The sequence below is a fragment of the Elephantulus edwardii genome, unplaced genomic scaffold (genome assembly GCF_000299155.1).
Source record: "Elephantulus edwardii isolate Elephantulus edwardi_28Jun2011 unplaced genomic scaffold, EleEdw1.0 scaffold00103, whole genome shotgun sequence".
NCBI classification, from domain to species: domain Eukaryota; kingdom Metazoa; phylum Chordata; class Mammalia; order Macroscelidea; family Macroscelididae; genus Elephantulus; species Elephantulus edwardii.
In genome coordinates this window covers 9991636-10007248 of record NW_006399853.1, presented here as the reverse complement: position 1 = coordinate 10007248, position 15613 = coordinate 9991636, and the positions used below count along the sequence as shown (strand labels likewise).

Below are 15613 nucleotides of genomic sequence, written 5' to 3'. Positions count from 1 at the left end.
TTGGACCATTATTCTGAAGAAATTAGAAAAAGATATGTCTGAGTGCCACTGTTGCATCACATCCTCAATTCCTCCTCCCCATCTGGCTTCCTCGATCGCACCTCATTCTTATCACATTGGTGCTTAGTCAGTGGAGAGGTGGGAGGATGGCGAGAGGATGTGCAACCTTCTGCACCGCCAAGCCTGTAAGGCACAGGGACCCTCCCAGCTCCTTGACCGTCTCAGCCCCAGTCAACTTCACCTTCACTCCACTTCAACCTGTCACTCCAGCCACACGTCCCTGGATCCTGTGCTCACCTCCAGTCCTTGGCTGGTTGTTCCCACCCTGACCACAATCGTCCATGGTTCAAACTCTCCCTCTGCTCTTGCAACTCTTGGAGCATGAGTTTCCAAACCTGGAGAACTTTTAAAATTCTCAACGCACAGGTCATATGCCATTATCCATTCACCAGAAGGTCTGCAGGTGGAAACCAGGCACCAGTTTTTGTCCCTGTCCAAGGTCATATGACCATGTGAAGTAAAGTGTGGGAACCACAGATGAGACATTCAGTCTCTGGATTCCACAATTTTTCAAAGACCAACGGTGTCTCTAGCTTCTCTTTCTCCTTGTGCATGAATCAACGAATCACTCTTTCATATGAATTAATCCTTCACAAGTACATTTCTCTGAACGAGAAAGCTGCAATGGTGGAGCGGTGGTAAAATTTACCTTGCCTTTTTGTCTGACACTTTTCTCCAGCTAACTGCAGCTGCTCGCACGTTCACAGTCCATCTTTTCACTCTCCCCTCCGTTTTGTAAGCTGTTTCCTCTCTTCACCAAGTCCCCTCCTCAGGTGCTCTTGCACTCACGAAGCCAGTAGACAATCTCCCCTACTCCTCAGAGAAATATGAGTGCTTTAAACTCTTCTCATCCAACATCCTCCCGCTGCCAGCTGTTCCGACAGAGAAAGATGAGTAATCTGCTCCCAGACAATTTACAGGCTCTGAAAATTTGCTGGGGAGTCAGAGAAGAGTCAGTTCCAACTTGACAGGACCAACCAACAAAAGACCTACACAGATAGTTGTCTTCTTTCTCTTCGGTTTTAAAAATTTGTTTCTTCCTCCAAGTCAAAGCCGATGGGCTTTTATCTGTTTTGAAATTGGCAAATTCCTCATACCGTGATCATCATTCACTTTATATTCTGACCTCCAACCTTCTCCCTCTATTGGCTTTCCAGCTGAACCCACCAACATTCTCAACAGTCCTCAAAACAGTCTCTAGTTACTTTTTCTCCTGCCTTTCTCTCCTAAACCTTTCACAAATACTTCACACTCAGCATCTCTACTTGCATCCCGCTCATTCGTGCCTTCTTGATGCTGCTATGTACCCGAGTCAACTATGACTCACAGTGACCCTCTGGACAATGGCTCTGAGCACTGCCCTCTCCTGAGTCAACCTCGCCATTTCTGACACACCTGTCCCCATTGCCGCAGTCACTGTGTGAACCCATCTCATCCAGGGTCTTCCTCTCCTGTGCTAAGTCTCTTTTAAGCATGATGTCCCTCTCCAAGGTCTGGTCCCTCCTGGCAACACACTCAAAGTAAGTGAGACGGAGCTTCAAAATCCTTGCCTCCAAGGAACAATCTGGTTTCATTCTGTCCTGAACAGACCTGTTTATTCTCTTGGCAGTGCATGGTACGTTCAATACTCTTCTCCAGCATTTGGGCCTTGGCTCACTACAATTGAACTTGGGTCTCCATCATTGTGGTATGGAAAGCGTGGGAAAAGGATACTAATGAAATCACTGGCAGACATTTCTGTCCTTCTAACACCTACTGCAGCTGATCGCACTGAGACTCCTGACTCCTTGGGCTGGCTGGTCAGCACATTCTGCTGGTCTGCTCACACCACTTCTCCAATTCATCTCTTTCCTTTCCACTTAAAGTCGGTATCCCCTAGAGCCTGTCTCAGCCCATTTGGAATCTCTCGATGATCTCATCCACTCTCCTGGCTTTGGGAGCCATCTGCATTCTGGAGGCCCTACAATCTGCACATCCATCACCAAATGCCTCCCTCAACTTTCACACCCTTCATCTGAACTGCCTGACAGGACATCTCCAGTCTAGAGATGCCATAGGAACCTCACACTTCCCATGTACAGAGCAACTCATCATCGCTCCTAAACCTCACAACTGACAGAGCCACGTTCTGTTCATCCTGTAGTCAGAACAACTGGGGGTCAGCCTTCACCATTAGCCATGATGCCCTGGTGGATAGAAACAATTCGTGAAGTGAACTGAATTCCTGCCCAGTATTCCTCTCCAGCCCATTATTCTTAGTTCAGGGCCTGGTAACTGTACTAGCTTCTCGAACCCATTTTTGTTACTTGTTCCTATGAACCACTGAGTCCCCTGTGACTCACAATAGCTCTGAATCCTGCTCTATCACAGACCATGCGCACTGTCTCTGACAAACCTATCCCCAATTATGCTACTTATTTTGTCAAGCCATCTCTTCCGGGGTTTTCCTCTCTTGCAATGTTCCTCCACCCTTCCAAGCATGATGTCCCTCTCCAAAGACTGGGCCCTCCTGGTTACATGCTCAAAGTACGTGAGGAGGAGTTTCAAAATCCTTGCATTCAAGGAGCAACCTGGTTTAACCCTCTCCAAGCCTGACTTGTTTGTTCTCTTGGTCATCCATGGTTCAATACTCTTCTCCAGTACCACAACTCAAAGGCTTCTTCTTCTGCCCTCCCTAGTCATTGTCTAGCTCTCTGATGCATAGCAATTACATAGCAAGTAACTGTGCAGACCATGACCTGAATCAGGTGCACCTTGGTCTCTAGACTGACATCATTGCTCTTTAGCACTCTGGAGAGGTCCCTGAGAGCAGATTTCTGCAATGCAATTCCATCTTTTGATTTTCTGACTAATGCTGCCAAGACTGTTGACTATGGGACAGAGCAAACTGAAATTGCTAACAACCTCAATCTCTTCTCCATCCATCATGGTGCAGCCACTTGGTCCAGCGGTGAGAATCTTTGTCTTCTTAATGTTGAGCTTCAAGTCCATGTTCAAGACTATAGTCCTTGACCTTCTGCAGCAAACCCTTCAGGATGTCCTCAGTTTCGGCAAGTGAGTTCGTGTCATCTGCATCACGTAGGCTGTTGATGAGTCTTCCTCCAATCTTGCTGCTTCATTTCTCCTCATAAAGTTCAGCTTCCCATCTGAAACACATCTGTGACTCTATCACTCACCGTGTGAAATCTCTTCAACAGCTCTTCATCTACACAGTGACCTTCATACTCTACCCCGAAGAGTTTTAAGTGGTTTGTAGAAAGAATAGGGTTGGCTGGTTGGGAATAGGGGTGGAGGGGAGAGCTGAGGAAGATACGAGGGAAAGGGCTGTCAGAACCCCCGTTCCTTCCACTCCAGCTTGGAAAGTGGCTCTTCCTGGTTTGCCTAAGGAATTTCATTCAAAATTCCCTACGAGGAAATGTTCTTGATGGTATTTGTTACCCCAAAATGTCTGAAAACTAATCTAAAAGAGAACACGTACGCACCCACCCTCGGTCCAGGGGCTGGTGTCCCTCCCACCACTGCCCGGCTCCCCGCTGGGCCAAGAGCAACACGGAACAGGCCCTGGAGTTTCCTGCCTCCCTCTTCTCTTCCTCCAAACATTCCTGCTGTGCATGTCTCCACACACCACCTGACAGTACTCTGCTCACCCCTCCAGGTCTGTGTGCCCTGATCACCTCAAGCTACGACAGGTTTCTCCAATATACTTTACATTTCTCAGTCAGCCCATTTACTGTCCTGCATCATATCTATTTCTGTTTCCTGAGGGTGGATATCATGTCTTATTCATTTTGGGTCCCCAGAGTCTAAAACAGTACCGGGTAGTCAATAAATGTTTACTGAACTAGACTGCATTCAATTATTTTCTAACTGAGGCCATTAAAAGTCAAGAAGTTTGAAACTCTTTTATTAAGTCTAATAAAGAACAGATTTTTCAAGCATATTAAAAGAAATTATTTCTTCCTACAAGTTCTCAAATATTCATTTCTAGCTACAAATCTTTACACGTCTTAACAAATTTCTTCACGATGCCTTTAAGTTCCCAAATAAGAAACAAACATTAAAGCATCACATACAAGTGCTCGAAAGAGGGGGCTGCTTAGAGGGTCAGATGCCTAAATGTACTTAGTGGAAGTCCCAGTGGCTTAATGGTAAGGAGTCACACTGCCAACACAAAGGAACATGGTTCGAATCTGCCAGCAGCTCAGAGGGACAAAGACAATCTCCTCACGTACAATTTATAGCATCTGAAAACCTGCTGGAGGGTTAGTTCGTTCCCACTCGATGGCACATAAAAACAGCGCTCCTGTTCTCTCAATAATCTGAGACTGATTCATCATGGGGAGTTGTGGGGTTTGTAAAAGTTTGGGGAGATCAGTTCCCTTTTATGTGTTACAACTTGATGATGTTATGGACTGATAAAAAACACACACAACAACACCCAAAACAAGTCCATCATATTAATTGAATTTCATCAAAAAGAGAAGAAAACAAAGCTATGAAATCATCAAAACATGTAAATATTACTCTAGAGTTGAGAACTCCATAATGGAGTAATTAGTAGTGTGGTGGTGGTGGTGGAGGAGGTGGTGGCGGAGGTGGTGGTGGTGATGGTGGTGGAGGTGGTGGTGGATGCCATCAAGTCAATGCACAACCAAATGCCCGGTCCTGTGCCATCATTCCCACAGACACTGCTGCTTCAGCCCATTGTCACAGCCACGTCAACTCATCTCACCGAGAGTCTTCCTCTTCTTCACTGTCCCTGTACTTCACCAGCCATAAACATGCTGTTAAGTGCCATCGAGTCGAGTATGACTCTTAGTGACCCTACGAACAGCAGATCTGAAACCTGTCCTGTCATGTGTCATTCTCCTCATCCCTGGCACACCTGAACCCACTGCTGAGGCTACTGTGTCAATCCATCTGGTCAAGGGTCTTCTCTTTCACTGACCCTAGAGACCTTTTCAAGCCTTGTGTCCCTTTCCGGGGAACAGTCTCTCCTAGCAACATGCCCAAAGTCCTAAGCTCTGCCATCCTTGCCTCGAAGGAGCACTCTGGCTTCACTTCCTCCAAGACTTCTCTCTCTATTCTTTTGGCCGTCAATGCAATACCTAGCGCTCTTCTCAACCACCACAACACAAAGGCAGTGATTCTTCTTCTGTCATCCTTATTCACTGGCCAGCTCTCAGATGTACAGCAAATGACGGGAAAAAAACCAAAGGTTGAATCAGGTGTTAGTCTTCAAGCTGACCTCAATGCTCCTAAGTACTTTGGAGAGGTCCTTTACCATGATCTTGATTTCTTGACTACTGGTGTCAAGGGTGTTGACTGTGGATCCAAGAAAGATGAAAGTATTAATAATTTCAATCTTTTCTTTATTCATCATGATGTTGTCTACTGGCTGGATAGTAAGGATTTGTGTCTCCTTGACTTGAGATATAGTCCATGTTGAAGGCTGGAGTCTTTGATATTTTGTACAAGTATTTCAAGTCCTCACTTCAGCAAGCAAAGTCACGTCATTTGCATAACACAGGCTGTTGATGAGTCACCTCCTATCCCAATGCCACTTTTTTCTTCAGAGTCCAACTTCTCGAATGATTTGCTCAGTGTACAGATTGAATATGTATGAAGAAAGGACACAATTTTAATGGACACCTTTCTTGATTTTAAACCATGCAGTGTTTCCTTGTTCTGTTCAGACAACAACTTCTTGGTCTAAGTATAGATTTGTATGAACATGATTAGATGTTCTTGGATTCTCATTATTCTCAATGTTTATCATAGTTTATTATGATTCACAGAGTCAAGAAAACACAAATAGACATTCCTCTGGTTTTCTCAGCTTTCAGCCAAGGTCCATCTGACATCATCAATAACATCCCTGGTACCATGGTATCTTCTAAACCCAGGTTGAACTTCTGGCAATTTTCTGTTGAGGAAATGTACTAGCCATTAATAATCTAAAATTCCTTTCCTTCCAACTCTACAGAAAAAGCTGGTAGAAAGTTAACTGTGATTTTGAAATTTTCAAAGCAGTCCTCCCCAATCTATACAAAACACCCACACATGATGTCCACCTACGTCCACGGGGAGGTAAAGAAGCACGTGTTCTCCTGTAGGCAATGGGCTTTTCTGGAATATGTGACAGTCTCCTCAAAGTGAGGTGTGAAGTCACTATCAATGGATAAAAAGGAAGCGGAAAAGAGAGTCAGGTGTAGAACTGGCCAGCCAGCTGGCTTCATGGCCTGCTCTGCATCTGTGCTAACAACTCATGTGAAGAAGCAATTTCAGAAACTGATCACATTATCTTAAACACATATCTGTAACTAACCAATCACTTTAAGCCTTTTAATTGTACCTTGATGAGTCTCAATTTTTAAAATTTTTATTATTTTTAAATTTTTTATTATTATTTTTTAATTTTATTATTCTTTTCAATTATTTTATTATCAGTTTATCATCATTTAGAAATAGTTACTACTCTTTTTTCCACTGGCAATGGGCCAAACTCTACCCCTAAGTTCTCAGGGGTACTTCTCCCCCCTCCCTTCTTCTCTTTAACCCTTTCACACGGTCTGTCTCTTGCTCTCACCACCCATGTCTCCACTGCATCACCTTAATAAACCTTTTTTTGTTGTTTTGCTAAATGAAAGAAAAAAAAGAGAAATAAATTGTTACCAACAGCATTCACCACATATTCTAGAAGTATAGGGTAATTTTAAATTCTACGTCTCCACTAACTGACAAACAATAGGCAGAGTAGTGGCAGGAATAAAGAGAGGTTACAGAAGTCACTACAGAGTTCCAATTCCCTCTGCCAGGAGGCCAGTCAGAAGTAATGTCAGCAGCAGGACTTCATCTCACACGCTTTGGGCATGTAATCAGGAAGGACCTGGAGAAGGACCTGATGTCTGGTAGAGCCGTGAGACAATGAGAATGAGGAAGGCCTTCATTAGGCTGGACGGTGACACAGTGGCTACAGCACTGAGCTCACGTACAGGAAAGGCCTGAGAAGACGGCACAGCAACCGGGCAGTGTTTCACCATGCTGTGCACAGTGTGACTGTCAGAGACAACTAGATGGCACCTTGCAACAAAACCCCCACTACGTCATGGGCATGGAGAATATAGACAAAACGTGGGGAGATCCATGAAGAAAATTCCAACTCAGACGGACTAATGCAGGCAATCCCTCACCAGCTTATAGGCTCAAGATCTGCTCACACAGATAGAAAGCGTGGCATTTAAATTCACACTTCACTGGTGTCTTCACTCGAATCAGAAAAAGGAAAACAGTAAGGAATATGCATATGTTTCTTTTCAAAGTGTGCCTCATTCAGTTCAAACAATATACACTAAAGAAAAAGAATGTTTAATACAATTTCTCCTTAACTAAGTAAATGTCCTAAACTTTATACTCAATATCAAGGATACAGAGACCCAAAGAAATTCTGGGAAAATGGTGGCAGTCATGCAGTTTACTTAGGCAATTTCCTCAAATCTCTGCATAAAAAGAGACAGAACAACTAGGTAACAAAGCTAAATCACTGAGGATATTTTCAATGAAACGGAGCAACAAAGTGCTCAGACTGGAAGAGGATGGGGAAATTCACCAACTGCTGTAAGATTTGCCTGCTACAAAGTATCTCTATAGAAAGAAGGAAAGGAGCTCAGTGAGGCATCTGACAGAGACAACAACCCCAAACAGTTAACAGACACTTACCAGAAAACACTGAGCCAGTTGGAAAATGCTGAAAGTGAGAAGAGTTTGACCCATTTCAACAGCAAGTGAGTAAGCCCGCAGTAGGGCGGCTGGAGAGGGCCCAGTGCACTTTCAGTGTTGACGCACCAGGGCCATGCTTCTGGGAAAGGACTCATGATGAGGAGAAATGGCAAAGAAGGCAATCAAAATTGACAGGTATTCTTGTGGGCTGGGGGTGGGGGGTTTTGTCAGGGAAACAGTGCCAGGAAATCTCAGAAAGCAAGCAGCCATGTTTTTCAAGGTAGCAGAAACCAACAGCAGAGGCAGCTCTGAGAAGGTAGAAAAGCGATCTGAACTACTCATTTAAAAAATGAGCAAATACCATTTTATAAGGCAATAAGCAGCTGAAGTATTGTGATGAAATCACATATAAAATGACTGTGAAAAAAAAGAACCAGGACAAAACAAAATGGGAAGACAAGCTCAGAAATCATCTGTTATTTCAAAATGCGCTAAAAGTATTTCAAATCATTCCCCACATGCAAGAATGATGTAAATGAGAACTAGAAAAAAATCCAAAATGATATCCTAATCATTTGATCTACTATGCTGGAAATTAAACAGTCAGGAAAAACAGGGTCACATTCATAGATAAAAAGACCATTTCCAGATCCATCGTGACAAACGATGTAGTGAGTGACAGAATAATATCCATGTACATACAAGAAACACCTGTTAATACCACCATCATTCAAATATACTCACCAATAATCAGAGCCAAAGAGGAAGAAACAGATGATTTCTACTAACTTTTTCAGTCAGAAATTGATCAAACAAGCCACCAGGATGTACTACTAATAATTGGTGACTGGAATGCAAAATTTGGGAACAAAGAAGAAGGATGAATAGTTGACAAACATGGGCTTGGTTACAGAAATGAGTTTGGAGAGAAAAACAATAGAATTTTGTATAGTCAATTACTTGTTGCGTTGTTGCTGTTGACACAACTATGGCACAGCGTTCAGATCCATTGTAATTACTCCTTGTAAAAAATACCAACAGTGATTAGACCTCAACTGATACTCTTCGCAGGAATCAGACTGATTACATTTGTGGAAAGATTTGCTGGAGACACTCAGGATCAGCTGTGAAAACCGGGGTAGGTTCTTCATGGGACAACCAACTACTCACATACAAGTTCAAACTGAAGCTAAAGAAAATGAAATCAAATCCAAAAGAAGCAAAATTTAAGCTCCAGTCTACCCCCCTACACACACACCTCCCTGCCCCTGAATTTAAAAACTCTCTCAGGAACAGGTCTGAGGCCTTTAACACTAATGAACAAAGACTCCAGATAAGCTGTGGGAGGATATCAAGAATACCCATGAAGAATGCAAAAGGTCATTCCTTACAGACAGAGGAGGGATAAAAGACAGAGATGGGTGTCAGAAGAAGCTCTGATCATTGAACTAGTGTGCTGAGTAGCCAAAGCAAAGGGAAAAATCGGGAAGTTAAGGATATGAGTAGAAGATTTCAAAGGGCAACTCAGGAAGATAAAGCAAAGTATTCTAATGAAATGTGCAAAGAATTGGAGTTGGAAAATAAAAAAAGGGACAAACTTGCAATGTACCTCTTTTTCCATATTGTTATCATAATGCCTAATCATATACTCCTTTCAGATCATTCTTCCTCTCATCTCTTCCTATGCAATGTTCACTATCTATCCACTCTTTTCCTAGTCTCTCCTCAACCCCCTATGTCAGTCCTATTTTATAATAGCTGTATTACACAGTATTTGTCCTTTTGTGACTGAGATATTTCACTCAGCATAATTTCCTCCTGGCTCACCCATGTTGTGCAATGCTTGATGAGTTTATTGTTTTTTTCAATGCTGCATAATATCACAAACTGAATTCTTGAATCTCTTTGATAATTTAAGTTATAAAAAGGGATACTATATAAATAAAATTAATAATAATTACAGAATCAACAAGTTTATATTCTATTAAAATAGTCTTTAAAGTTTCAGAGTGGAAGCCTAAGTAAATTTCATTGATTCTCTAAAAGTCACGCACTTCAGAATTTTTCTAAGGATAAAAGTAGCTTGACAGGCACCCTACACACAACGTCATCTGACTCATCCCTGACAAAGTCAATTCAATCAGGACACAATCTCCATTCAGGGTGAGCTGTGCAAGCAGAACTCCCAAAGTCTGTTCTGTAACAGGCTATATTTGACTAAAACCATTCTTATTCTCAAAATGCAGGCTGGTTTCTGTTATCAGCCCTCCGAATTCTCTCTTCAGCCTGTCCAATCATTTCTTAAATCTTACTTATTCGACCTACACAATGCCTCATTATCCAACAACTCTTCAATATTTCTACAGTCGAGTCAATGACTCTACTGGTGGTTCAAATCCATCAATGGCTTAAAAAAAAACCAAACCAAACCCCACCAAACACCAAACGCATGGGCCTTCTCTTCTCACTTTATTTACAGCCTCAGAAACCCAACAGAGGATCAGCTATCTGCCAGTTGTGACTCCATGGCAATGAGTGCTTTTGAATCCTTTTCCAGGCCCCCAATACTTCTCATCCCAGTGGCCTCACAAGTCATTTCCTCTATCAAGATTTGTAAGTGTGCTCTTGTGTGCAATACAACTGGAGGAAATGAAAGAATATTTATTAACCAAACAAAAATTGACTTTTTAGACTATTAAAATATCCTAGAGTAAACTTACAGCACCAAGAGGGCTGTTAGTTCTGGGGGGTTTTGTTTTGCTGTAACTTTGGGTGCGTTTTATTTCTCCCGTGGCCACAATCCAGCGAGTGGACTGCTATTTAAATATTCCCCTCAGAAGGAGCCTCCAACACAACATGAGAAAACGGTTCGAGAAACCCCTAATGGTCCAGCCAACATCCATTTTTCATAAAGTGATTATCCTCCTGCAGCCTCAGCTTCCTAAACCTTTCCCCTCCTGTAATTGTTTTCCTTGTCGGCCAGGCAACAATTACCCCCGCTACAAGACGGAGGGGGCTCACCAGCAATATATTTTACAATACGTAAGTGCGGTGTCTCTGATATCTGGTGCTTTTATCACTAATTGCACTATAAAATGCGCTATTAAAACAGGGACAAACAAGACCGTAAAAATCCCATAATGGACCGTGACCACTTACAAAAGGCATTCATAAATGTTACTGTACAGCAAATTTTCCTTCCATTTTTCCAGCTATATAATTACTGTTCCCAAATTTTTACCTCTAGAAGATACCATCAAGAAACAGAATAGATTTGGGAATTACATAACGTATGTGCTGGCCCTTGAATAGACTGTTTTACATATGTGCTTGAAATTACAATTATACAGCATGTCAGACAATGCATACGGAGTTCCTAAGGGCATCTTTGTGAGTCTGTGAAAGAAGCCAGAGGTCTGGCAAGTACTTTGGGGTGTGACTTTTTCCTCAAAGTTCAGAGCAAGGGAATGAGACCATGGGGGGCGGGGGGAAATAATTTCTAACTTACTATACATACAATATAACACACCCAAGAAAACAATCCCATCTCAGAGAAAGACAAAACGATAAAAGAGTGAAAATATTCCATTATTGAACAATATGGATCAGTGCAGCTGCCTTGTGTCTTCAGGACATGGGCCGGTTTTCAAAACTCAGATAAGCATTTCAACACTTTTCCTATTTATTCACGTAGTTGGAGTCTAAGGTGCGCCTGATCCAGGCTATAGTCTTCACAATTGTGTGCCATGCACTGGAGAGCTGGACAGTGACTAGGGAATGACAGAAAGAGAATTGACGCCTTGGAGCTGTGCTGCTGGAGAAGAGTGTTGAATATACCATGGACTGCTAGAACAAACAGGTTTGCCCTGGAGAGGGTGAAGTCAGGCTGCTCCTTGGAGGCAAGGGTTCTGAAGCTTCGTCTGACATACTTTGGGCATGTTGCAAGGAAGGACTGGTCCTTGGAGAAGGACGTCATGTTTGGGAGAGTACAATGACAGCGCAGAAGAGGAAGACCCTCAATGAGATGGATAGATTCAGTGATTGGGGTAATGGGAGTAGCTGTGTCAGAGACAGTGAGATTGGCACAGAATAGAGCAGGATTTAGGACTTTTGTACATAGGGTCACTATGAGTTGCAAGTGACTTGACAGCACATAACAACAACAATCAATTTTTTTATAATAGGTATCAAGAATACAGAGAATAAAAGAGAGCTATCAAGAGAGACTATAAAGGAATATATATATATATCCATTAACAACCTGAATGAATAAGGCAAACTGGAAATTTTAAGCAGTGATGCTGATGAAATATGGGGCTTTATGCTTCATTTATCAGTTTCCAAAGAGACACTGTTTCTGAAAGCACTGCAGAACGCAAAACACCACAAACCAAACAGGGAATGTGCTGTCGTTGCCGTCAAGTCTATTCTGACTCTACACAGTTAACGACAGGTAACTGACTGACAATTCACGCCCTGGGACTGTTTCCTCTCCTTTTAGCCGCGTGCTCTCCTGTTAACACCTTCTCTTACAGGGAGTCCCTGGGCCTTACCAAGAGAGTTACACGTCTGAGTATGAGCCAAAAGGTTGGTATTTCCAAACCCATGAGAGGTGCCTGAGAAGACAGGCCTGGTGGTCAGCACCCAAGGTCACAGTCCAGGTCGCAGCCTTGAGACCTCTTATGATGTAGTTCTACTCTGCACACAACGGGCGTGGTCAATCAGAGTCACCTCACTGGCACCAGCACCAGATCTGCTGATTTAGGAGGTAGATCATGCTAGATTCCTTGTGAAGTTTAAGAACTATGAGTCAACACAGGTCTTCCAGAGAAATGCCAACACATATGTAACTCCATCACACTCATCTCAAATAGTTTCTTAAATACTGAGGTAATGGCTCGACCTTACTAAATTCAGAATCTAACCTGAAAATAAGGAAAAGCCACAATTAGTTATACCTGAATTATTAATATTTTTACTAGACATCATAAGCTAGTATTCAGTTCTTCAACAGAAAGATTGTCAGCAAAATACACATAAAATGTTTGCCTTGATATCATAAATTGAAGTCATTTAATTCAGAAGGAATAATGTTAAACTTTTTAATTAAGAGATTATTTTAGAAATACCAGGTACTTTGTACACTCGGAACATATTAGATAAATGTAAACCTCAGAGGCTGACCCTTCAACAGTGCCACTTGTCAAACCTTATTCTCTGAGCTATGCCAAAGTCCTATTTTCAGATAAAGTCCACGGGGGCCCACACATCTGGAGTGTATGACTCTTACTTTGTCAGATGCCTCAGAAGCCAAGAGGTTTGTTGCAAGGGTCTGAAGCTTATGGTGGGCCATATTTTTGAGGGCAGCAAGACTGCGCCGCGTCATAGCTTGTTTGAGGTTGACGGCTGGGTGACTGAGCGAATCAACAGCTGCAGGAACGGCTTCGTCACAAGCATTGAGAATCTCCACAGCTGTTATCCCCATCACACAGCGATCCAGGGCGCCTGGAAGACACAAGTTTACAATGCTACACACCACCACAAAACGGAAACTGGTTTTGTTCTACTTCGTTAAGAAATGAGTGAGGTTGAAAAACAAGGAACTCACGCAATATTATTCAAAATGAGTGACGCTGGAGGACATTATGCTGAGCGAAGTATCTCAGTCACAAAAGGACAAATACTGCAAAGTGCCACTGTTGTAAAATAGGACTGACCTTGGGGTTGAGGGGAGACTGAGAAAGATGAGCTCAATAATATACACTGCATTCAAACAGACAAGGGAGAAAACTGTTTAAAAGGGATATGTTATTAGGTATTTTTCTCATGACAGGAGTCTAGAGCGAAGACTACATGGTGGAGTGGACCTGGGAGAAGGATAATAAAACAATTAAAGAATTTTCTTTTACTTTTCCAAGAGGGTAGTGTACTAGTGGGGAGGGTTGGGAGGAGAGAAAAATGCAACAATGAATGAATAGAAACCCAAAGTCTTTGTAAATTTTCATTGAAATTAATAATAAATTTAAAAAAAAAACCCTAATAAAAAGAAAAGAAATGAGTGAGAGCTGACGAAAGAATAATCTGGAAGGATTTGTTCGAACAGTGCACATGCTCACAGGGGACTATGAAAAATGCCAACTCCCCCCCAACCAGACTGGGTACCAGTTCATAGGTCAGTGGATGGAATACTCAGGAAGGTCTTCCCTTAGCAGTGAGGAAAAATCAGGCCCACACTGAACACTGCTCCATAAAAAATCTAAAGAGGAATTAATTAGAGAAATAGGAAACCATTCACTTTATTAATACAAAACAAAATTCACCAACTCTAAAAAAAAAACAAAACAGGAACCTCTCAGTCAAAAAGCTGAGATAGATGATTTCTGTGCTTATTGTTCTGAGGTGCTGTCGAGTCGACTCCTACTCACAGCCACATTCTGTACAACAGAACAAAACACTGTTGGATCCCCTGCCAGCCTCACATCGATGCTGGGTGTGAGTCCTCACACTTCCTGACCCAGCAGAGCCCACTGTGGCAAGCACCGTGTCTATCCACCTGATCAAGGGTCTTCCTCTCCTTCACTGACCCTGCATCTTTCTGAACATCATGTCCCCACTCTCCAAGGAATAGCCCCTTCTAGCAACATGCCCAAAGAACATGAGGTGAAATAAGCCCACAAGAACCAAAATACGATCTTGAATCTATTCCATCTGAATTTCAAAATCATCTTAAGAATATACTTATCACTACTTATGGAAGACCAGATGAATTGTAGGATGATGTCCTCGATAGCATCTATGAAAAGAAGCAAGAGGTCATTACAAAGACAGAGGAGAGAGAAAAAACAAACAGAAATGGATGTCAAAAGCGACTCTAAAAACTGCAGTAGAGTGTCAGGAAATAAAAACAAAGGGAAACTATGCCGAAGTAAAAGCTGAACAGAAAATTTTAAAGGGCAGCTTGAGAAGACTTAAAGAAAGTATTATAATGAAATGTGTGGAGAGCTGGCATTGGAGAATAAAAAGGGAGAAACTAGCTCTGCACAGGACTGAAAAACAAATTTAACTCCTGTGTCACAATATCTAAAGATCCTATGGGCAATATATTGAATGACCCAGAAAGCATCATAAGTGTATCAAGGGAATACAGAGAGGCGCTGTACCACAAAGAACTGACACTGAAAAATTTCAGGAAGTACCATATGAGCAGGAGCCAATGGTAATGAAAGAGGAAGTGGAAGCTGCCTTGAAGGCATTGGCAAAAAAATAAGGCTCCAGGAATCGATGGGATACCAACTGACTTGTTTCAATTGGCAGATGCAGCCCTGGATGCACTCATCAGTGTATGCCAGGAAATTTGGAGGACAGCTGTCTGGCCAACAGACTGGATGAGGTCCATATTTGTTCTCATTCCCAAGAATGTGATCCAATAGTGTGTGAAAAGGGCAAAAGGAGTAGGCAGGGAAATAATAAAGAGGATGAACTAAGCATGGGACAGTGTGCCCCTAAATAATAATGGGGCACTGGAAATAAAAACGGGGGAGGGAGAATTAGGGATCTACTGAAAAGAAGTTAGTGAGATGGGTGGCAAGTGGAGGTTGTCATTATTAAACATTCATTCAAAGTTTCAAGATTCAACTGAATCTTTTCACAGGCGCTGGCTGAAAATCGCCTGTGACTTCATCCATAGCCACTGGTGAGAGTCAGTGCCCAGAGCCATCAGGGGCTTTAAGCTCGTTGCCCACTGCTGTGGTGTGGACAGCTGAAACCCAGGCCCCGACAGGCACCTGGGGGGGAAAAAACCCAGACTCTCCTGTACCAGTCAGATCCAATTTGA

General features: G+C 42.6%; 1 protein-coding gene across 2 annotated transcripts in view; it reads right to left on the bottom strand.

Moving 5' to 3' along the window:
- WDR7 (WD repeat domain 7) overlaps positions 1–15613 on the bottom strand; it is a 349149-nt gene that overhangs the window by 284587 nt on the left and 48949 nt on the right. For both annotated transcript variants that reach the window (XM_006891734.1, XM_006891735.1), the window contains exon 13: positions 13070–13284. In XM_006891734.1, coding sequence (XP_006891796.1) covers positions 13070–13284 — 215 coding nt within the window. The remainder of the gene's footprint in view (positions 1–13069; positions 13285–15613) is intronic.